General features: G+C 34.0%; 1 protein-coding gene and 1 pseudogene across 1 annotated transcript; one reads left to right on the top strand and one right to left on the bottom strand.

The window, feature by feature from the left end:
• Window positions 1-5,721: 5,721 nt before the first annotated feature.
• LOC133876761 (putative U-box domain-containing protein 50) lies at window positions 5,722-7,999 on the top strand (annotated as a pseudogene).
• Window positions 8,000-13,491: 5,492 nt separating this feature from the next.
• Window positions 13,492-14,756, bottom strand: LOC133876760 (zinc finger BED domain-containing protein RICESLEEPER 1-like). Its single transcript, XM_062315008.1, has 3 exons — window positions 14,357-14,756; window positions 13,998-14,245; window positions 13,492-13,803 (listed from the first exon to the last, which is right to left on the bottom strand). Exons 1-3 carry the CDS (start codon window positions 14,754-14,756, stop codon window positions 13,492-13,494), a joined length of 960 nt encoding a protein of 319 aa, XP_062170992.1.
• Window positions 14,757-23,811: the final 9,055 nt, after the last annotated feature.

The raw sequence follows: 23,811 nt of genomic DNA, 5'->3' as shown, positions 1-23,811 counted from the left end.
ATATATGTGGGGTCAAATGTTAATTATTAAATGAAACGGTTTTAATAAAATGGGGTCCCACTTTAATTCACATAAGTTGGGGGTTTTAAAAACAAAAGAAATCTCCCCCTTGCCACGTGGCAATCCGGTTGGTTGGGAGGATTTCATTATCTCCTATCAGCCATTCACATCACGCCACGTGTCCCCACCCTATCTCTTTTCCTTCTTTCCTTTTATTTTCCTCTTTTTCTCTTTCTCCCTCACGCACTAATCCGGATCTCCCTCTCTCACGCTCCCCATTTCTTTTCTTCTTCTCTCTTCTCCTCCCCCACCCGATCCCCTTCTCTTCTTCTTCCTCTCTTCCTCTCGGTTCTAGCTCGGCGCAGCACCCAAACCCCTTCATTTTCTTCCTTCTCTTCTTCCCTTCGTCTTCTAACTCTCTTCACTAACCGCCACACACACCCAGCCGAGAGAGAGATGAATCGAGAAAGAGAGAGCTACTAAGAGTGAAAAGCCGTGAGTGAAGGGGTGGATTTTTGGCTGTTGGGTGGAGCGGTTTCTCAAGTAAAACGCATACTTGTATGAGTGTTTCTAATATAGAATGCATGCTCCTATGTGTGTAAAGCGATTTGATGTCCAAATTTCGAGGACGAAATTTTTATAAGGAGGGAGGGATGTAATGTCTGGGAAATTATTTAGTAATTAAAGTATAAATTTGAGTAAATAATTGATTAAACTTAATTAGGTGTAAATAAAATGCAAGATAATATTTTTGAAAGACCAAAGTTTATAAAATAGGTTTATCGGGATTAAATAAAAATAAGTTTATTTAGTGTGGTAAAATAAAACAAAGTGTTTTATTTTTATCCTATGGACTTGTAAATGGTAGCCAAGAAAATAAAATACAAAAGAATGTTGTTAAAGTCCAAATATTGAAAAATAGAAACTAAGTAAAAGAAAAGATTAAAAGGAAAATAAATTAGAAAAGAAATATAAAACAAAATTAATTATAAAAGTAATTAATTAATAAAAAAATAAAGAAAAGAAAAGAATTCAAAAAAAAAAAAAAGGAGATTAAAAAAAAAAAAAAAAGGAAAGAAAAGTCAAAGGAAGAAAGAAGTCAAAAAAATAAATAAAAATAAAAATAATATGCAACATGTGGGGCGACTTGTGCCCCACATGTTGAAAAGAAAAAAAATTGAAGGGCCATTCACACACACACACACAAAAAAAAAAAAAAAAAAAAAAAAAAAAAAAAAAAAGAAATAAAGAAGAAGAAGAAGAAGAAGAAGAAGAAGAGAGGAAAGAGCCATCAGACCCGAGAGATTGGAAGGAAAAGGGTGAGAGAGGATTTTTCATAGAAAACCTTTGATCTAACCGTCCAAACTCAAATCCGACTTCAGTAACGTGATCTACGAAGCCCGATCTACGTTTCTACCGATTGGTTTGAGGTATTTTTGCAAACTCTTGGTCTTTGAGATTTTAGATTAAATCTAAAGATATTTGAGTTTAATTTTATGTGTTCTTAGGATTTGTAGTGTACGTAGAGCTTGCTAAACACTCTCCAAGTGTTGGATTTACATTTGATAGAATTTTTGGTGAGTTTCTTTAAAACCTAACTTTTGGGTATTTAATTTTAATTGAGTTTTTATGTGATTAACCCTTAGTAAAGCTATTGGGTTAATAATATTGTGTTTAGGGTAGCATTTTATAAATTATGATTTAAAGTTAGAAACCTTAATTTGATGGGTTAAATTAATTTGGGAATTTTTAAGTGATTAAAATCTAGATCGATAAATTATGTTAATAAGTTGGTAATTATTGTAAAAAGATTAGTAAACGTAATTTTAGGGTTAATGCCATGGAGAAAATGTTAGTAATTTATGGGTTGGTAGAAATAATGGTAAGTTAGTAATTAATATTATGAGTAAGTAGTTAAATAGTAATTTTAATATTTAACCCTTAGTAAATACTTTGGGTTAGTATTGTTTGAGTTTTAGTTAGTGTCTAAGATTTATGGTAGACCATTGGAACCATTAAAGATATATATATATATTATGGGTTTTTCAACGGTTTAGCCTTGAACGATTCAAGTGCTAATTAGGGTGTTAATTATTTAAAGTACTAAGTAGTGCAATGTGTTAATCCACAGTGATACATTGCAAGATGGTGTCTGGGAGACCTAAGCTTGATATCCGCGCAGCCAGGTGAGTATTCTACTCACTGAGGGATCTTAAGAATTTAGATATATGAGTTGCTATGTTTAGTTTAATTTGATGTTAACTCTATGATGATGATTTGGTATATGTAATTATGAATTATATTGTGAAAAATAAAATATGTTGGTGAATTGACATTGAAGAATGCAAGAGATTTGTGTTGTGAATATGATATATGTTAATGAATTGATATTGAAGATATGCATGAAAATATATGTGAATGAGTTTGTGAGATATTTGGATTGAGAATTGTAATGATAAATGGACATTGATGAAATTGGTTGTATTTATGATTATGGAATAGTAGTTAAAAATATATGTGATTGGGTTGTGAGAATTGTGATGATAAGTTTATATTGATATGTTTGAAATGGCTTAGGGTTGAATAACATGAAGTTGGAATGATGATTTGTGTTGTATGAGATTATGTGTTAAATATGAGTTTGTTGTGGAATGTGGTATGTGTTGAAAGAAAGATGTTTGTGAATACACATGTGATGATATGTATATAGTGTGGATGCTTTGGTATTATGAGAACCCGGTAGTTGGTAGATGATAAGTCCAATGTTGTAGTATCTAGCACAGTGGTAGACCATAAGGTAGCAGCTCTTGGCTGAGATGAGTGGTAGGCCAAAGGGTAATAGCTCTTGGCTGAGATGTGTGGTAAGCCTAGCATTGAATTGCTAGCACTCGTGAGATGTGTGCCATGTGGGTCGAAGCTTTACAAGCAGTATTGACGATAAGCCTAGCATTGAAGTGCTAGCACTAGTGAGATATGTGGTAAGTCCAGCATTAAAGTGCTAGCTCACATAAGATGTGTGCCCTGTGGGTTGTAGCTTTACGGGCGGTGTTGATGGTAAGCCTAGCATGAAGTGCTAGCACACGTGAGATGTGTGGAATATTGTTTATGGTATGCGTGGAATATTGTTAATGGAAACCGTGATAATATAATGTGTGATGAACAACGTGACTTGTACTTGATAATGTGTTGTTATGCGAACTTAATAATTTGTGAATAACGTTGTTGAACCCTACATGCATTTATGTTTGTGTATGTTGTATACTTAGTGTCTTATACTACTGAAGTGGTGAACTCATACTTTCACTTGTACGGATGTGGTTAACCCCCACAACCGTACAGACTCTAATGTTTTGACTGTAGGTTCAATGAATCTAATGAAAGACGTCGTAGCATAGTACTTGGGATGTTATGACTGAAGCCCAAACGCTACCATCCCAACCACTGCAGACAAACGTGAAACAAAGGTCGAAGTTCGTCACGCACATCACATTTTGTGTCGAGGTTGAGCTTTTGCCTCGAAAAGGGACGTCACTATGATTCGTCACGCACGCCATTAGATGTGTGCCATCGATAGCACCTATACAATACTGAAATTGGATAATGGTTAAAATTTGAATAATAACGGACAAACACACATAATAAAATCTGACTACCTTAAACCACGGGTAAAATTGTAAATTACGGGCGACGTAAGGATGAGGAATCTCGGTGCTACAAGGTTGTATGATCGTCTTTCCCAACCTGCAAAGTGCCCTGCATACGCAATGACAATATTTGCTAATTGTGACAGTTGATCACTGCAGCCTGTCAGACACAGTCCTCTGTGACTATGCTTGTGCAACTACTAGGCAAAAGGCTGCTACTTGCTTTGTGATTTTAAGATAGCGGCTACTTCTGAGATAGCCATTATGTTTTAAGGTGCAACATAGTTTCATGAAGGTGGGGGGGAAACATTCTGAAGCGCTCGTAGCATGTATTCAGGTTAGGATTGCTCAAAACCCAATGGATACACATTGGGCCCGTCAAGGAAGACGTGCATTGCGGAATGCGCACAACTCGGTCCATGTGTTGCATCATATAATTCAATTCTTGAAGCACACTGAACAGTCTATGAAATGAAGTCTCTAACTCTTCAAGGACCTCTTGCATGTACCTTTGCCCATCGTTTTCATCTTCATCGTCATCCATGTTGTTATCCAAATTGGGTTCGTCATCTATAATATCTACCTAGTTTACAGCGTCGAAGTTCGAGCTCAATGTACCAGGGTCATCCATGTCAACTAATCGAATCAAATAATATCACCTACATGAGGATACTAACAACTTATTAATTTAACTAAATAGGAATAAGTACGCTAGATAAATATCATAAAGTCGGAAATATCACTACATAACCAAGGTAATAAGTCATAACATATCCAAACTACAAACAACTCTAAAATTTAAAAATGTATAGTGAAATGCCAACAACGAAACATAAATAGGGTTCAATCGTCATCGCCTCGAACAAAACTCATCAGCTAGTCTCTCTGGCAAGCATCTGTCATCGCTACGAAAAGCTTCCCATAATTGTTGACGAACATGGCTTCACACGCCTTACGTTGTTGATGGGCATCCAATCCAAACTCAACGGCCAATGTGTTTACTATGGCAATTGCGTCAATGAGCCAATCTCGTCCACGCCCAGTGCTACAACCTGCATTCCCAACAGATCCAATGGTCTCGATCTTGATCAGCATACGCTCAATGTGATCTGCGATTTTGTAGAATTCCTGGTTGAGGTCATGCATAACCGCCTCTCCTTTCAACGACCTTTTGCTACTGTGTGGCAGCTGGTCTGTCAGGGATGCAACCCACTTACCCTTCCTCTTGTGACTCCATGGGGGAGGCTGTTGGGGTTCAGTGAGGTCGATTATGGCCGGTGTGAGGTTCAGGTCGACGCATGCAATGTCGTCGCTGTCCAAACTTTCCGGGGGGGACCGTGTGCTAACATGTCTATACCGACCAGTTGCAGTTGATCCTCCAAAGATGTTGTTCAAGAGGGAGTAATTTGCCGGAGCGCCATTCCTGAATTTGTAATATTTACTTGTGCCATATTGCTGCAACACATTGTGAATCTGTTAGGGGATAAATAGCATTTGTCAAGTTCATAGAGTAATTGTACAAATGATAGTGAGAGACTTACCAATTTCAATTGTTCCCATTGACGCTCATCTAGTGCGACCGTGTTGTCCACCTCGTTCCAACCTGCCCCAGTCGCAATGTGGCCGGTAAGGAGGTCAATGAAGTCCTTCCAGTTTGTTCTCAATTTCTCTATCTTCTTCTTAACATGATCCTGACTGTATTGGATGCCATCCCTTTCAACAAGTTTGTTCAAATTAGCAGTGATGTTGGAAAAATGGCCCTTGAACGACTGTCACTCACCTTTTGTTGCCAGATCCAACAGTTCATAAACTAGTGCCAACTCATGCTCTTTGGTCCATTTTACTTTACGGGAATTCGACTGTTTGGTGGATGGGGTTGGTACAGGGTGCTTCCTTGGGGACTTTCGTGGGGTAGTGACATATGACATTTATGAAAAGGTTTCATATGCATGTACAACAATTTTATACACAATATATGTTAAGGTATATAAATGACATTTAAACACCTCACAAAGTTTAAAACAGATGACCAATCGTTGAAATATTGAACAGCATCATACCTTTTTAGTTGTCGGACATGGTCGTAGGAAGTACCGTGGGCGCTGGAGTGAACAGTCACAAACATAAGTATACAATTAATTACGAATCACAAGTGTAATTGTTTTACGGAGTGGAAATAGGGTAAAGGAGAAAGGAAAAAACATATAAGAGAAAATAGCCTTTACGCCTATATTGCGGAATATATAGAACGATGCTATGATGGCCTGTCTGAGAATTTAGACCTACTGCTTTCGATTTTCCTCTAATAATCTTCAGAATTTTCCTTTCGTTTATAGGTAAAGGCTGAGATATTGAAAGTCGAGAAATACGATAAACCTATTCAAAAGCTCATTCTAGAGGACACAATTTCTGGCCTCCAAATAACCAAACTAGTCATAGGGTTTACATTCATGAAGTCCTTATCATGGTATGCATTTTTTTTTTTGTTTAAGTTTCATAATCTTATTTATGTTTTGGAGATTCCTAGGTGAATTTGTTTGATTTGGATCATCTGTCTTTAAATCTTACCTCTTTGTGAATTTTACATAATCTGTGGAGGAAAGCAGGTGTTACTTATAGGACACAACGATGAAGGAACCATGGAGGATGATGAAGGAGTTATGGTTGCAAATATGAGGGAAAAGGCTTATCTTAGAGGTTGGCTTGGGACAATGTTTGCCGATTCCCTAGAAAGACATTCTCGTATCTCATCCACTTTGTGGCTACCCAATTCACAAAATCGATGGGAAAACCATGTCTAAGAAATTGAAAGTTATTTCTAGCAAATGTTGTCTTCTTCAGATTTCGATGGAGATGGTCCTGCCCAGGAGAATGACGATTTTCAGACTAGCCCATAATCAGATATGCTGGAAAAAAATGATGCCAATATGGTAACTAAAATATCATAGATATTTTTTCTGCAATATGTGGCTATAATTACTATTCTTTCCGTTTCCGTTCGGGTGTGGAGTAGTTGTCTAGAAAATGATGTTATTGTTCAACAATTCCACTTCGCTTTCTCTTCTTTCTTACTCGGATGAAATATTTTACTCGCTTATCGTTCTTTTGACCCAGCATCGATATGATAATGATGGGATATAGGGAGTGTTTGGCTGCCAGTGTACCGAAGCCATTATCAAGTGCCTTTCCTGTCCCCAGAAAGTGGGGTGCTCATTACATCTAACATCTACATCGTACCATGTTTTTTAAAACTTTTAAATAACGTGGATTAGTTATATATACTGATTTCTGTTACATTTATATAAATTGGCAAACTGTCAGAGTCCCACAGAAAAAATCGAATATTTAAGAAGTAAAATCAGTGAAGCCCAGCAGGCAACCTAGGAGAAGAGAAGAGAAGCCAAGGACAATAATGAAAGGCATGCGAAAGCTAAATGGATCATTTCTTTAAGCATTCATCTGGTAATATATATAGAAAAGTTCTGGGTTTTCAGTTTGTTTAATGGAAAAAAATTAAAAATTAAAAAGAAGCCCTTCACTGTTCTGCAGGCTGAAGAACTTGAAACAGGGATAAAAGAGGAGGTTAAAAAGCGATTAGAGTTGGAGAGAGAATTAGATTCTGAAAAAGAACAGATGAATGAAGTAATAAACGACATTGAAGAAAGCAAGAGCAGGCTAAGCTCACTTGTACAGCTCCAAACCGAGCTCTGCAGCAAGCTTCAGAGGTCCACATTGGCAAAGTCATGCGCCGAGACCCAACTGGAAAAGGCAGTGATGATGAGGGCAGAGATGGTTAGGGAGATTGAGGAGTTGCGGAGGCAAAGAGATATGCTCAACCGGAGGATTGAGTTTTGCAGAGAGAAAGACGCCATTGGAATGGCTACAAAGCTTGATGACTTGAGAAGTGGTTTAAGGGAGTACACGGCCGAGGAGATCAGATTAGCCATCGGTGACTTTTCTGAGAGCATGAGATTGAAATCTGGAGGGGACTGGACTAATGTGTATAGAGGGCGCATGAATCATGGCATAGTTGCAATCAAAATGCTCTATTCAACCAATCAAATATCCCAAGAAGTTTTCCAAGCTAAGGTAACACACAAACCTTATAACTCCTTTGTCTGATTAATTAGTATACCAAAAAATTAGATGATTCATTTTACGGTCTAAATCGGATGATTTTACAGATTTAACGATCTATATGTTGCCACATCATTTAAAATTTTAAATAACGTCTTATTGGGATAATCAAATAACAAGACTGTCAATATGCTTTTAATTTATTTATTTTTTCGTGCCAATTTTTGACATTGTTTTCATTTTTAAGTACATTGAATACTTCTAATCTATAGGCTTAGATGGATTCTGGAGTTTTATTGAAAATATAAATGATAAATGGAGAGTATTCATTTTATGGTCAAGATTTTATATATATATATATATATATATATATATATATATATATATATATATATATATATATATATATATATATGTAATTTAATCTGAATTATGAAATAGATCATCTATAAGGAGGCACATTTGAACATGATCATATAAAACTACATTAATAAATAATAAATGAATAGCATCATTCTATATATTTCTTGGACATGTTTATGTAACACATGCAGCCAAAAAAACCTTTCTAATGGCAGCCAACCAGAGACCCTTTGGAATTGAACCATCTTACTAGTTTCACTAATGTAGTAATGTGCAGGATTTATCTGCATAATACCTTTGAACTAAAAGGCTAAATACACTTCAACCAGTTGAATCATTACATGAAATTAGTTGCAAAAGGTCACTGATTCATACAATTCATTTTCTCAATTTGATTATGGTTTAATTTTTTCTAGTGGTAAGCAACCCATATAAACTCAGGATCCCCATCATCACTAAAGACTACATGCATTTAACCAGCTATGCATCATAAGAATAAAACCAATGACAAACACCATGACCCAGCAAAAGTCCAAGTATGCTGGAAAAGTAGAGGACTTGCAGAAAAAATGCGCACACACGAAACAGTAGCGTGAACAGTAGTCTCCGAAAAAATACATAAATTTCCTGGAATTTTATTTTCACCTTTCCCAATTTTCCTTCCAACCAGACAAAACCCAAATCACAATGATCAAAGACAAACTACATGTATCATTACTTGGCATCAAAAGCACCCAATATTTCACAACAAATTAAAAAATCTGGGGGAAAAAACACACACACACACACACACACACACCTGTGAACGTGATCTGGTACTTGGACCCGTGGCTGTAGAAGTCGTTGACTGTATGGCCGGGCATGCACCGCTGGTGGCAAAGCACCTGCTTTCCCGTGCAAACCGAAATCTCTTCGACCCACTATACACTGTCGTCGGCTGTTGCTACCTTGTGGAAGACCTTATATCCATTTATAGGCAAATGATGGAAGATTGCGAAAATCAAACTATCAAGGATGATTCGCACGGTCTAATGAGGGAGTAGATTGAAAAGACTGGCGATGGGCAAAACGGATGGAGCGTATCGTACGGCTCTTGGATGCGAATCGCAGAGTGGTTGAGGTGTAAATGAAGGAGATATATGGATATTGATGCAAATCGCCTGTCAAGGAAGACCTGCATATTGATGGAGATAGATGGATCAGTGGTGTGAGAGGTTTGGGGAGAGGCTCTTTGACGGAGGACCACGTTCGCTCAGTCCATTCACTTTGGGTTGCTGAAATTTTTGGAGCATGAGGGTCTACTCACTGTGCAAGCTGGCTGGATTGCAAGAATGAAGAAGGAAATGAAGGGTAAAAGTGAAAATCATCACCTGCACAATGTTCTGTGTGAGATCCGAAGAAGAGATTTGCCAACCTGTTTGTGGATTTTCTTCAGGTCTGAAAGAACGAATTTTTTTGCTTTGTTTGTTTGAATAGTCCAGGCTGTTGTACCATAGAGAGAGAGAGAGAGAGTGAGAGAGAGAGAGAGAGAGAGAGAGAGAGAGAGAGAGAGAGAGAGAGAGAGAGAGAGAGAGAGAGAGAGAGAGAGAGAGGGAAAAAGGTTGAAAGGAAAATCACGAAATATAAGAAAGCAGTGATGCTACAACTACTAATTGGGGGAAGGATTGAAAGGGTAAAATAGGAAATTAAATGCATTGAAGAAGTCAGGAAGTTCAAACTTTTCACTTTTTGTACTGACATGAACAGTATGAAAGGGGGGAAGGGGTTTGGTAAACAGGGCCTCTATCATTAACTTAGCAGTGTGATATTGGCAGTTAAAAGTTAGCTACTTAATTCCATGATCCTCGCAAATACGCTGAAAAATCATTTTGTATTGATTTATATTATGTACTTGAAATCAATGATTTTAATGTTAAACCCCGCAGTTGGATGTTCCCACCCTAAGTTAAAATGAAGCATTATATTTGTGTTCAAATGTAAATGTGGGTTTTATATATATATATATATATATATATATATATATATATATAACTAGATTCTTTTAAATAAACGTGTTAGATCTTTTAATCCTAACTCGTTAATTTCATGTTGGGTTCGTTGAGTCGTGTATAAGGATGTAATCAAGCCGAGCTGAGTCGAGTTTGGCATTTTCGAGATTGGCTTGTTTAAAAAGCCCTTTAATCGAGCCGAGCTTTAGAATCCTTGTCCGAGCTCGGCTCGTTACGTAATTACCTTGGCTCGAGCTCGAGCTCGCCAAGTAAACCTTATTGAGTCGAGCCAGGACTCGATAGGCTCGGTTCGGCTCAAGCTCAATATGTAGTTAAATATTTAAAAGAGCCTAATTCGAGCCCGAGCTTGAGCCCGAGCCCGATTAAAAAGCTATTCAAGCCTTTAATGAGCAACTCAGCTCATTTAAGTCTCGTTTAGTATGTTTTGGAATATGATCTGTAAATATTAATAAATAAACTATTAAATACAAAATTTATTCTAAAAATACCAAATAACTTATTTCAAGCATTAGGCATTCACAATATTACAAGCAACTTTGAAAAAATAAATCTTGAATTACAAGGGAAAAAAAAAAACCAAAATACACAAAAATGAAAGAAGTACAACTGTAAGTGAACTAAGAGATAAAATTTACATAAATAAATAAAATACAACACAAATTACAGTTTAAATAATTTAATCTCAACTCTAAAGGGTTACAGTTCTCACATATTGACACCACCAACTTAAACAAAATTCATGCAAAATCAAATAACAATTACATGACAAAATTCAACTCTAAAGGGTCGCACTTCCCACTAGCCACCCTGTATTCACTAAAAAAAGTTTGTTAGATATTTTTATTCCCCTGCATTGTTTACTAAAAGTTCTTCAACCTTAATAAACATGTCAATGGAGCTTGATCACTTAAGATTTATTAGCATGCAAATGATCCTTATTAGTTCCTTGGAGAGTAAAGATTCAGAAGCAAGCCTTCAAATATAAGACAAACAAGAACAAGTAAAACTAAAAGATTATATAAAAAAACTCAAGACCCAACTAAAAAGTGGTAACAGAAAAATGTGGATACTCTTAAAGAAGCTAGCTTTGGATCTTGCCCAAAACAAAATTCTAGGGAATTATTATGCAGTGAAACTCAAAAGAAGAAGAGACAGTGCTGACATGCAACAATAATTATTGAGAGAAACAAAAACTAAACAACCATAGCTAAGAAGAAGAAAAAAAACATATCATGCAAAAAATAATTAATAAACCAATTAAGATTGAAATGTCAAATGGATTAAAAATTAGAACACAGTGAAAATACTTCAATTTCCTAGTAGATGCACTTCAACGTGTATAGGCCAAACACAACCCCATTTAAAGCAGACAGCTACACTGAAAGTTCCTTTTTGTAAGTTATTAAAACTTTGTATTTTAGGTATTTTCCTTTCTAGTGGAACTAAGGAAATTGCTTATCAAAATTTTCTCTCTTTCAATTGGTCTTCTTTAACATTTTTTTTTATTTTTTTATTTTCTAACCACAGCACTCGAGCAATTCCTTCTTGAAATCACATTAATATGGGGGCACACTGCACACATATGTTCAAATAGAAAGGTTAAGGTCCCAAGTTAAATTTTGCTTCCATTGTTTATAGAAGCATTTCTTTGAATTCCTGTGTTACAATTCCAAATATTTCACTAGATTTAACCCTTAGAACGTGCAAAGAAATTGAACAGAAATTTGATCAATCAAACATAATGTACCTCGTTTTCATGAAAAACGATATAAATCATGCATTGTGATTGATGACGAAGAGATGAAAATGTTCATTGAGGGAGATTCTTACACTAATTAAAGTGGATCTGATCTTGGCGTGGGTAGTGATGATTGGGTTGTAATGCATCTACTTGAAAATAGGTTCGAGAATCAAATGGTTATTGTTATGCAAATCAACTTCCTGCAATTTATATATATATAGACATTTCAACTATGATGAACATAACATCAACATTCAGTAGCTAAAAGATATCTGAAGCTTTTTTTTTGGGGGGGGGTAGATATATATAACTTCTGCAGTGAGAATCAGCACATCCACTTTTTTGCAAACACCAAAATAGATTGCAAGGTTATACACAAAAGACAAACAAAAAATAGTAGTTGGCAATCTATTTTGATGTCACGAAAAAAATAAACCTTGAATAATACAAAGATGTCAAAATACGAGAAGTTACATTAGTCTTCCATTTTATATCACCATGGGAGGAAGAAGGTTCTTTGTTGGTAGAGATGATGGTACAAGAATTGATGATCTAGTTGAGGTGAAGCAGGAAGTATTAGGTATTTCCAAAAGTTGCTTAGTGAAACCTCCCTAAATAGGCTTGTCAATCTAAATGCACGTGCCATACCCAGAAGATTGTCACGACTTAGGAAAATGCTAATCAATCAGTATTATACCTTAAAAGAACTAATCAATCTTTTTATAAAACCAAGTTTCAAATGATAGAACCAATATAAGACTTAGTATTCATGCAACACCTTCACAGTTTTGTAATGTAAAATAAATGGAACCTTCTCAGTTTTCACAGTGTCTGCATTGCTGGTCAAAGCTAAAGTGGCCGGGCTGCATCAACTTTTGACTTTTGTTCTCAAAGCTAGCCACCCTGCATTCACTAAAAAAGTTTGTTAGATGCTTTTACTCCCCTGCATTGTTTACTCAAAGTTCTTCAACCTTGATAAACATGTCAAGAGAGCTTCATCACTTAAGATTTATTTAGAACATAGAATTTAATTACCATGACAAACATGAATTACCATTACCATGTCAAGAGAGCTTCCATTCCCTCTGGACATAATCTCACTGTCATTCCAAGAACTAAACCAAAAATCTAAGTCATCCCAAGAGCTAAACCAAAATGGTTACATATTTTTACTCATTTGTATTTATTTATTCAAAGTTCCAAAAACCTTGATAAATATGTCAAGGGAGGTTTATAAATAAAATAACACATAAATTGTTTGAAAAGTATATGTAATGCCATCGCCCAATCATGCCCACAAAAGATCATAGAAGTATGAAACAACAGTTCAAAATACAACACAAAATTCAAAATGCAATACCAAATTCAAAATACATATAAAGTCCCTACGACTTTAAACTTCTTGAATCATGGTGGCGTTGATAAGTCTACTTCAACCACTTTCTACAAAAACAAATAGAAAAAAGTTAATAACTTACTATAATGTCTTAAAACAAATAATTAACACATAATAAAAATGTGCATAAAGTCTCACTTACAGCTTCATCTTTATCTATTTTATAATTTTTTCTAAGTCCATGTAATGCCCTCACCCAATCATGCCCACATAAGATCATTTCTATTGTTTTGGTGGACAATCTCGCTCTGTGAGGATCAATTACTCTACCACCAGCACTGATGCTACTGTAGTGATTGGAATAGCTAAAATGCCCCGTGCCATCTTAGACAAGATGCGATACTTCAAGGCATTAAATTTCCACCATGCCAAAGCCTCAAACTCATCATCTATGTCTTCTTCATTGACATCATTTTCACATATGTAAATGTCATCTTCAAGATATACATCCAAATCTGTTTTAGCGGGTCGCACAACATCATTACATCTTACATGTTGCAAAAACCTTGATCGACCAATAGGAGCTTTGACTGCAGCAACTCTAGTAGAACCACTTGTAGAACGGGAATTTTCCTGAGCAATTTGTTGCAGTTGCATAACAGATGAATTATGAGAAGTTACATATACCTCATATAACTCATGAAGAATGGAGTGGACATTATCAATGTTCATAGAAGCTTCAGGCTCTGGGTAAATTAGAGGGAAACAATGCCATTAATAAATTGCAATTACCCCAATACTTCTCATTTGTTACTCATTTTACTCACCATTACCCTGATGTACTCATTATTATCCCTACACTTCAACAACAATACTTCTTTAATCCTCCAAACCTCAGGTAGAAACAGATTTGAAGTTGGGTATTCACTGCCAGATACTATGTTGGCCACATCATTGAAAATTGACAAAATTTGGTTCACATTTTCAACCTTCTCCCATTCTTCAGGGCTTATTAACCACTGAAATGCTTGATCACTTTGATCGTATCTAGGAAATACGTCTTTGAATTGTACAGCTGTCGCCAACATCATTTAAATGCTATTCCAACGTGTAGGGACATCTAAAATCAATTTCTTGCCAGGGAGTTGCAATCTTTTTTCAATATCACTAAATTTTCTCAACCGACCCTCAGAAGCCACTATGTACTTGATACCCTCTCTAACTGAATCAACTATGTCTCCAATTTTAGCAAGTCCTACTTGCACCAACAAGTTAGTAATATGAGCACAACATCGCACATGAAATAATCGACCTCCAATAGGCAAGACTTCCCTTAACTCGAAATCATCTTTAAGAATTCTGATAGTAGTATCATTTGCTTTAGCATTATCAACCGTTATTATAAATACCTTGTCCTCAATGCCCCAATCACCAAAACACTTTCGCAGTTCTTCAGCAATAACAACACCACTATGTGGAGGTGGCACATTACAAAAATTCAACACTCTCTTTTGAAGGAACCAATCGGAGTCCACAAAGTGGCAAGTCACCACCATATATGACACTCTTTGTGCACTTGTCCACATATCCGTAGTGATGTTGACCTTGTCCACCCCTTCAACAATGTTTTCAACTTCTTCTTCTCAATGTTATATGTAGTAAAGCAATCTTTCCTAATAGTTGCACGACTAACCTTCTTCCAAAGAGGATTTAAGGACTTTCAGAACTTGTTAAACATTTTATACTCCACTATTTTAAAAGGATAATCATGGCAAAGAATCATGTGAGTAGCAAGTTCTCTAGATCTCTCAATCTTAAAAGTAAAATTTGACATAGATATATCTCCCGTTGCATCAGGATCAAGGGCAATGCACTTTTGCTTCTTGTTGGCAGACACATATTTGAGACACGCAACCAAATGCCTACCAAGTGTAGAGGTAGAACTTGAGATGGAAATGGCAAACAACTTTTTGCACCACTTACACTGTGATTTCTTGACACCACCAACTTCAACAATATCAAAGTCATTCCAAACAGGCGAAGTCTTCTGCCTCTCTCTCTTTCCATACATATTCTTCTTAGGATTTTCATCAGTATGACCCACAGTTTGGGATTCACCTTCTAAGGAAGGACTTATCATCGAGTCATCCCCACACACAAATTGATTGACTTCTATTGGTTGACTTGTATCTTCCATAACTAATTAACTATTAAAATGTGAAAGATAGGTTATAGGTATGAAACAGAAATGCCAAAAACTATGAACAAATATACTAACACAATATGGCAAAACTAAAACATAACATGATAGATTTTTAACAAACCAAAACAAAAACAAAATATGGCAGATTTTTAAAGCAAAACAAAACAAAACTTCTAACATGGTGGATTATAACATTGTAGATTTTTAAGTTGTGTAGATCATGGCTGTTTCTAAACAAATAAATTAAACAAGGAACAACTATACTAACACTGTAACACAACATGGCAGAAAACAAAACTAAAACGAAACATGACAGATTTTTAAGTAGCATAGAACATGGCTATTTCTAAACAAATAAATTAAACAAGGAACAACCATACTAAGTTACTAACACAACATGGCATAAAACAAAACTAAAACAAAGCATGGCAGATTTTTAACAAAACAAAACAAAAATAAAACATGGCAGATTTTTAGACTAAACAAAACAAAACTTCTAACATGGTGGATTGTAACATGGCAGATTTGTAACTTTTTTTGTTTTTTTTTTTCCTCACCCTCTAGGTATTATACAAGAAAATCACTAGAACAAATTAAGAGGGGGATACCTTATTACCAATTGCACGCCCAAAGCCACTTGGAACTGCTGCACCATCTTCATCACCGACATTAGCTTTAAGATTGTTTATAACCCTAAAATACAACACTTCAACTATCATAAATGAGAAAGTCACCAATGACAGGGCCTTAAATAAGATTAAAGAGAAAGAAGTATACACCTAAAAAAAGAAACAGAAAGACAAACTATATATGCATTACATAGGAGCTTAACAACACATAGAAATTTAACCATATGTCCATTATTTTATATTGCATTTCAGGACATAGATAAGCAGACCCATTATTTTATATAAAGCTCAAACTCAAGTGAAAATACACTCCAGAAAATCTGGATCAAAACTCTTGCTTAGGGACAAACCCCTTAAACGGGAACAAACAAAGAAAAGCTATACACAAATGGCTAAACTCAAAACAAAGCTATACAGAAACAGCTAAACACAAAATAGAAAATACAAGTCTATAATAAATCCAACCTAAACTGCAAACAAAGTAGCAATCAACAAAACACCAGAAACAAATGCTGCACTGCAAAAGAAAAGAGCAGCAGCTCAAGAATATCAAAACAACAAACAGAACCCAACTTCAGTCAATCTTTTTTTTTTTTGATGAATAAGTGAACATTTTATTCCTAAACAACATCGAAATACAAACAATGGTCTAGCAAGACCACCGAAAACAACAAAACCAGAGCAGATAAGATTTTTTTACACAAAAACAAATGAAAAACACAACATATTAAACCAGTACAGAACCATCTACCTCAGTCAATCTTTAGGAACCACAAACACTTTGAAACTCAAGTGAGATAAACACTTCAAAAAATAATCTGAAAAAGGGTCATAGATTCATGCATTCACATTGATACAGAGTCCAAATTGCAGATTTTGTAAAACACGGTATACACCGAAACATCAAACTTCAAACATATGAAACGCCCCCTAGCCCCATACTCTTTAGTATTTATGTTTTTTCTATGCAATAAGCATCAATATTGTTTTTTTCTAAGCAATAACCAGAGCTCCAAAGCAGAATGCCAAAAGTTGAGATGCATAAATATCAATATATTATATTATAAAAATGTAAACACATCAGGCAATCACGTAAAGGCAGGCAAAGCTCAATAATCAAGTGAGTTAGTGACAAGAAAAACTCAAACCGTTAGATCAAAATAATCCAATGGTCGGATGGAAACCACTCCTTCGAATCCATAGGTGAAAGGCCAGACAAACCATTTAATGGTCGCTCCCTCTCCATTGAATCGTTGATGTTCTGTCTTCTCAAGCCTCTCTCCAAGTCATCACCATTGTCACGCACTCATGCCTCACCATGAACGAATCAGATGATCGAAAAGAAAAAGAAGATCTTTATGTGCCATTGGATTCTCTAGACACAAATCGCGCATGGGAAGCTTCGCCAAAACTCAAAACCTCTTCTCTAAAACAGTTACAGGAGGCATTTGAATGGTCTTGAAAGATTAGGAGAATGGGTGTCATAGGGGGTACTGGGTAGTGGGTAGGGTCAGTCTGAGTTCCCCCGAATCCCCTCTTCTGCAGTTCATGTTCTGCTTCTAGCCTTCTAGTCTCTTCTTTTTGATTGATGGGTTTTTTCACTTTTTAGGATCATTTTGTATTTTTGTTTATAATCGTTCGAAGAGATTGAGAGTTACTGTTTAGTCTATTTGATATCATCCGTTGGATGAAATGTGAGTGAGAGAATTGGTGAGTGGTGGTAGTTGGGTGTGTTTAATGCTAGCATTAAATGCAAAGCATTTCAAATTTGAAATTTTCAATCGATTTGCCCCGACTCCTGGAATCTGGATGCTTCTTCTTCTTTTTTCTTTTGTCATTTTTTTTTTAAACAACCAAATAACAATATTTTATTATAAAAAGATAAAACTAAAAAAATAAAATATATATAAAAGAATAAAATCTAATAAAAATATAAATAAATAATTAGTTTTTTTTTTAAAAAAAAAAAAAAAATACAAAGGGGTGGCTGCCTACCTTGGGGGTCACGCGGCCATCCCCGTTGTATTTTTTTATTTTTTAAAACTAATATTTTTATTTTATTTATTTTTATTTTTATTAGATTTTATATTTTTTATTGTAATAGACACCTATGACGTGTTGACTTCTTATTGGGTATGACATGGCTGACTAACGAAATCAGTTAATTTTTTGATGAAAAATGTGTTCAGAGAGTGATTTGTAATTATTGTTTACCACGATGACCACCCATGAACTTTTTGAACTACAAGGAGTGAAAAATAATTATGGACAACCCCAAAGACCAACAGTACAATTATCTCTTTTTTTTAGCCTAAAAAAATATAATATTAATCAAAGTATAAAGATATCATTATATCAAATTAAAACACAACCTATTATATGCAAAATGCAGTGCCAATATATATTTATTATCTATACATAATACATAGTATGATTATGTACTTTAATATACTAATGTAATTTATTTATAGACACACATACATAATATAACTATAATTTGTGTAAATATGAAAGTATTGTAAATTTGTAATTAATACATAATGTAAATAAAATATAAGTTAGTATATAATTAGGTATTGACATTTGACCAACTAGTTAAAGTGTTACTTTATTAACTAACAAATAACTAGTTACTATAATAATACAGGTTAATAATATATGATATATACAAAATATTATGTAACCTAAATCCTAAATTCTAATTCTTTAACTATGCATAGGTAGTTACTTCATTAGTTAATAACTAGTTAGTTACTTAATAAGACGCTAATACCTTAACTATGTCTATACTTTATGAATCATATAATATTATATGAGATTATCTAGTTATTTAGTTACTTAGTATGATTATGTAATTTAATATACTAATGTAACTATACTAATGTAATTGCTTCAAAATAAAAAACTATACTAATGTAATTTATTTATTAACATATACATATATAATGTAACTATAATTTGTGTAAATATGAAAATATAGTAATTAATACATAATGTAAATATAAGTTAGTATATAAGACTCTAATACCTTAACTATACTTTATGAATCATATAATATTATATGAGATTATCTAGTTATTTAATAATACTCTATTTTCTTAACAATATCCTTATGTTGTGATTTATGAATCATATACGCTTAATTAATACATTATAACTAGTTAGTAAGTTAGTACTAATATATATACAGACACAAAATTAAGTAACCTATATTTTTTTCATTATCAAAATAACCTATAATTAACTATAAACATGTTTTTAACTAACTTGTTACTAGTTAATACGTTAATACTTAATGCTGATATATACATACATATATATATATATATATATTAATAGAAAATATTGAGTATTCTAACTATATCGACTAAGTCACTTATTTACTTGGTATATATTAATTAACTAGATAATATGTTAGTTTATTGACTAACTAGTTAGTCTGTTATACTAAAGTTAGCTCAAATACTAATATACATACTTAAATATATACAACTCATTTTGATTAACATATATATATATATATATATGTATGTATGAATCATGAATGAGTTAATGAGTTGAGTCGAACTTCATTACAACTCATAAGTATTTAATGATAATACTTAAATGAGATCATATGAGCTAAGTACTATCATATGATCATATAATTCATATGATTTTAAATCTTAGATCATGTGATCTAATGATTTATAAATATATAATAATAATACTTAAATCATATGGTTATATTTATATGATAATGATTAAATAGGGTAATATAAATACAAACATTAAGTAACCTATATAATTTTATAAATAATATATATATATATATATATATATATATAGTTGAGCTTTATACGAGCTATAATGAGTCGAGCGAGCGGGTTGGTTGAGCTTGCAACATATTAATCATAGCCTCAACAAGATGATTCTTACCTAACAATTTGGGATTTGTATACTTATTACAGTAAACACTAGAAGCATAAATGAACAAGATGGTTGAAGGAAGCAATACACACAAGGCTGTAAATCAGATTCTCTTCTGGACTTGCATGCATTGATAATTATGGGGCATGGATTATAGGTTTCAATTTTTTTGGATTTTAATTATGTATTTATATTTGAATTATGTAATAGGTATGCATGAATTTTGTAATATGTAAGCTAGTAGACTATTGTTGTGAAAAATTTGAATTTGGAAATAGATTTGGATTTGGATTTGAATTTGGATTTGGAATTTTGTATTAGGGATTTTTTTGGATTTTAATTATATATTTTTTTTAAAAAAATATACATTTTTCTAGACAGTTTGGGCCCAAACCGTCTAGAAAATTACAACAAAAAAATATACATTATTCTGGACGGTTTGGGCCAAAATCGTCCATAAACAGTTATGGACGGTTTTGGCCCAAACCATCCGGAAATAATTACAGACGGTTTGCTAAAACTGTCCATAAAAGGTTATGGACGGTTTGGGCCAAACCGTCTACAATTACGAACGGTTTGTACCAAACCGTCCGCAACCAGGATTACCGACCCATTGTCCTGGATGGTTTGAAACCATCCAAAAAAAAAATGCCTGGACCCTTTTCTAGACGATTTTTTCCAATTTCTAGACGGTTTGAAACCGTCCAGAATTCTAGTTGTCATTTTCTATGGTCAAAGGTTTATATTTTACGGTTAGCCTTTAATCCAATGATTATTGTGACCGGCATATTGCAATAATGAATCTTGAAGTTGAATATAGAATGATTTGAGAGGGAAAGAAGGGCGATGACTTGGCAAAAATTTTGCTCCTAGTAGTTTTCTTCCTTTTCTGTTGCATCGGCTTGGCATGGGTAAGAATTATGTTCCTTGTTTTGTTGTTGTCGCTATGGGTGTACAACCGATTGCAGCTGCGGTTGCAGTTGCGATTATTTCCTTATAACCGCAACGGGGCTTACCCAGTTATTCTTATTTAAATAACTGCAGTGCAACCGGTCTATTACCAATCGCCTGTTATCCGATTATTAGCCAGATAACTGGTTTTCATACATTGTTGATTTTTTTTTTTTGTTAATCCAATATCCAATGCTAAATAATAAATACTATTAGACGTGCATAATTTCATTTACCATTCATCATTCATTCATTTCAATAAATTCATAATCAAGTCCATAAATTAAATAAAAGGGTTAAACACCTTTTTGCTCCCTGTGGTTCAACTCTTTTATTTTTTGCCCCCTATGATTCATTTCGTATCGCAGATAATACCTTAGTTTTGGCTAAAGACAGAGATGGTACCTCCGTCCAAAAACTAACAGTTGTTTACGTCAGCGCCACTAAACACCCTTAAAAAGTCAACACCTGTCCCAGATGCCACATAAGTCTCCACATCAGTGCCATGTAATTGCCATATTTTTTTTATTTTTTTTTTTAAGCTTTAAAAAATTGAAAAAAAGAAAACAGGTGGCTTGACTAGTTTGGGGCCTGGGGGCGGCCAAAGAGAAAATAATAATAATAAAAAAAATAAAAAAAGTTTAAGGGGGTTTGGCCCTTGGGAGTGGCTCATCGGGGTTGTTCGCCCACCCTAAAACCGGCCAAGTGGGTGGCTGAGTCAGGCCACCCCATTTTGGCCAAGGGAGCCACCCCTTATTGTGTTTTTATTTTTTTATTTTTTATTTTTTTAAAAGCTTTTAATTTATTTATTTTTTTAAAAAAATATGGTAGTGACATGATTCTGATGTGGTGACTTACGTGACATCTGGGACAAGTGTTGAATTTGTAATGGTGTTTAGTAGCGTTGACGTGAACAACTGTTAGTTTTTGGACTGAAATTTGGACGGAGGTATCATCTCCGTCTTTAGCCAAAACCAATGTACCATTTGCGATACGAAATGAATCACATGGGACAAAAATAAAAGAATTAAACCACAAGAGGTGAAACCTATTTAACCCTAAATAAAATGACCTATTGTGTATCGTTTATTGTCAGAGAAATGAATAAATCTGTTTGAAATTGTTGAGCTTGTTTGGCGAGCCTATTGTTAATGCCACAGTAACTTAGTAAGTGAGATGAGCAAACATAACTCGCTTTTTGGAAAGGCTGCAAATGACAAGTATCTTTACTAAAGAAGGCATGTAGCTTAGCTCTGATTACTCGTTGGACAGGTAAGCATCACATTTATTTTTGGATCCTTGGTCTTCTCTCAGAAGATTTTCATGACAACTTATATCAACATTTCTTGTCGTTGGAGGAGCTAATGTCCATTGCGCATAAGGTTCTCACTGCCAATTCTATTCTTGTTTTGAGGGGTACATCTGGGATATTCTTGAATGGCTTGCAATACAATGGGCATTCAATAGAGGTTTTTTAATATTTTACATTTTTTTTTTAATATATACATAAACCAATTACTAGTTATTAACCGGTTTTCTAAAATTCAATAACCGGTAACCGTAACTGGAGTATTAATTATTCGGTTGTGGTTATTTTCGGTTTTCTGGTTATTTAATCAGCGGTTAATAACTGCTTCGCTTGTACACTCCTAGTTGTCGCCAGCTGGTAGTCCTTACTTTTTTCAACGCAGTAACCTCCAATTGTGATTTATAGTCCACCCAGTCAGAGGATGGCATGTGGCAAAACCGTATGATGAAGACATTGCTTTCAAGAAGTAAAGTAGAAGTATAAATAGAGAGGTAAGCACCTCACTCATTTGATTCGATTACACAAACACTGTACAACTCTTTTGAGAAGAGAGAGTTATCTTTGAATCTGTTATTAACTAAAGCATCAGAGACGTCTCTGGTTGACCCACCCTGATTGGTCTCTAAAGCCTTATTTTTCCTTCTTTGTTTGTGTACTTATGCTCCATTTTTTTTCGACGTAAAATGTTTTCCGTCGTAAAATATTTTTAATGAAATTATTTTTCAAGAAAAAATAATTTTTTTGAAAATATTTTTCGACATTTGGCTCGTACGAAAAAATCACCAACAACATAAAATGGAATTCGGTCAAACTAAAAATGATTTTCGTTGACTATTATTTTCACTTCTACCAAACACCAGAAAATGTCAAAAGCATTTTTCAAAAAATATTTTATACCCAAAAAAATAAAAAATTAGGCGAAATACTAGCTATGCATATTTTGGCTTCATTAGAATTGATTTGGATGGGAGTGGGGAGGAGGGAAGAGCATGATCGTAGCTAAGATTGGGCAAACAATTCTCACTCCCACTCTATTTTTTTCAATTCTTCAAAAAAGTCAAATAAAAAATATTCTTTTTTTTTTATTTTACTTTTTATATCACATTAATAATTTTTTATTATTATCTAAATAAAAAAATTCACTACAAAACAAAACATTTTTCACTTTTCTATAAAATAATTCTAAATTTTTTTATACTTTATATCACATCAATTATATTTTACTATTATTCAAATAAATGTTTCAAAATTACAATTATTTGCCAACCAAGATGTTTGCAGTCTGAGGAAGCTTATCACTTTCGGGAGAGAGTGATTGGGTTTCTAAATATAAAATATCTTATTTTGCTCCTCACTTTCTATTCATTTGCATTTATAAATGTCCAAGCAAAATGATAAAATTAGATACTTTTTCATTCATTTCCTTATTTGAACAAATAAAAGACACACTAAAGCACACTTCACTCCTTAAAATAGTAAAATGTATATTTTTTAATTAATAAAAACAAAAATAAAAAATATGTTTTTATCCTAAACATAAAAATAAACAATCTTTTGAATTATTATTCCTTTTGTTCTTAATTAATTAATTAATTTTTTATTTATTAAAAAATTCTGTCATTCTCTCCCATCCATGGAGC

Source organism: Alnus glutinosa, chromosome 9 (genome assembly GCF_958979055.1).
Source record: "Alnus glutinosa chromosome 9, dhAlnGlut1.1, whole genome shotgun sequence".
In the NCBI taxonomy this organism is placed as follows: domain Eukaryota; kingdom Viridiplantae; phylum Streptophyta; class Magnoliopsida; order Fagales; family Betulaceae; genus Alnus; species Alnus glutinosa.
Note: the sequence above shows the minus strand (reverse complement) of the source record. Positions and strands in the feature narration are given on the sequence as shown.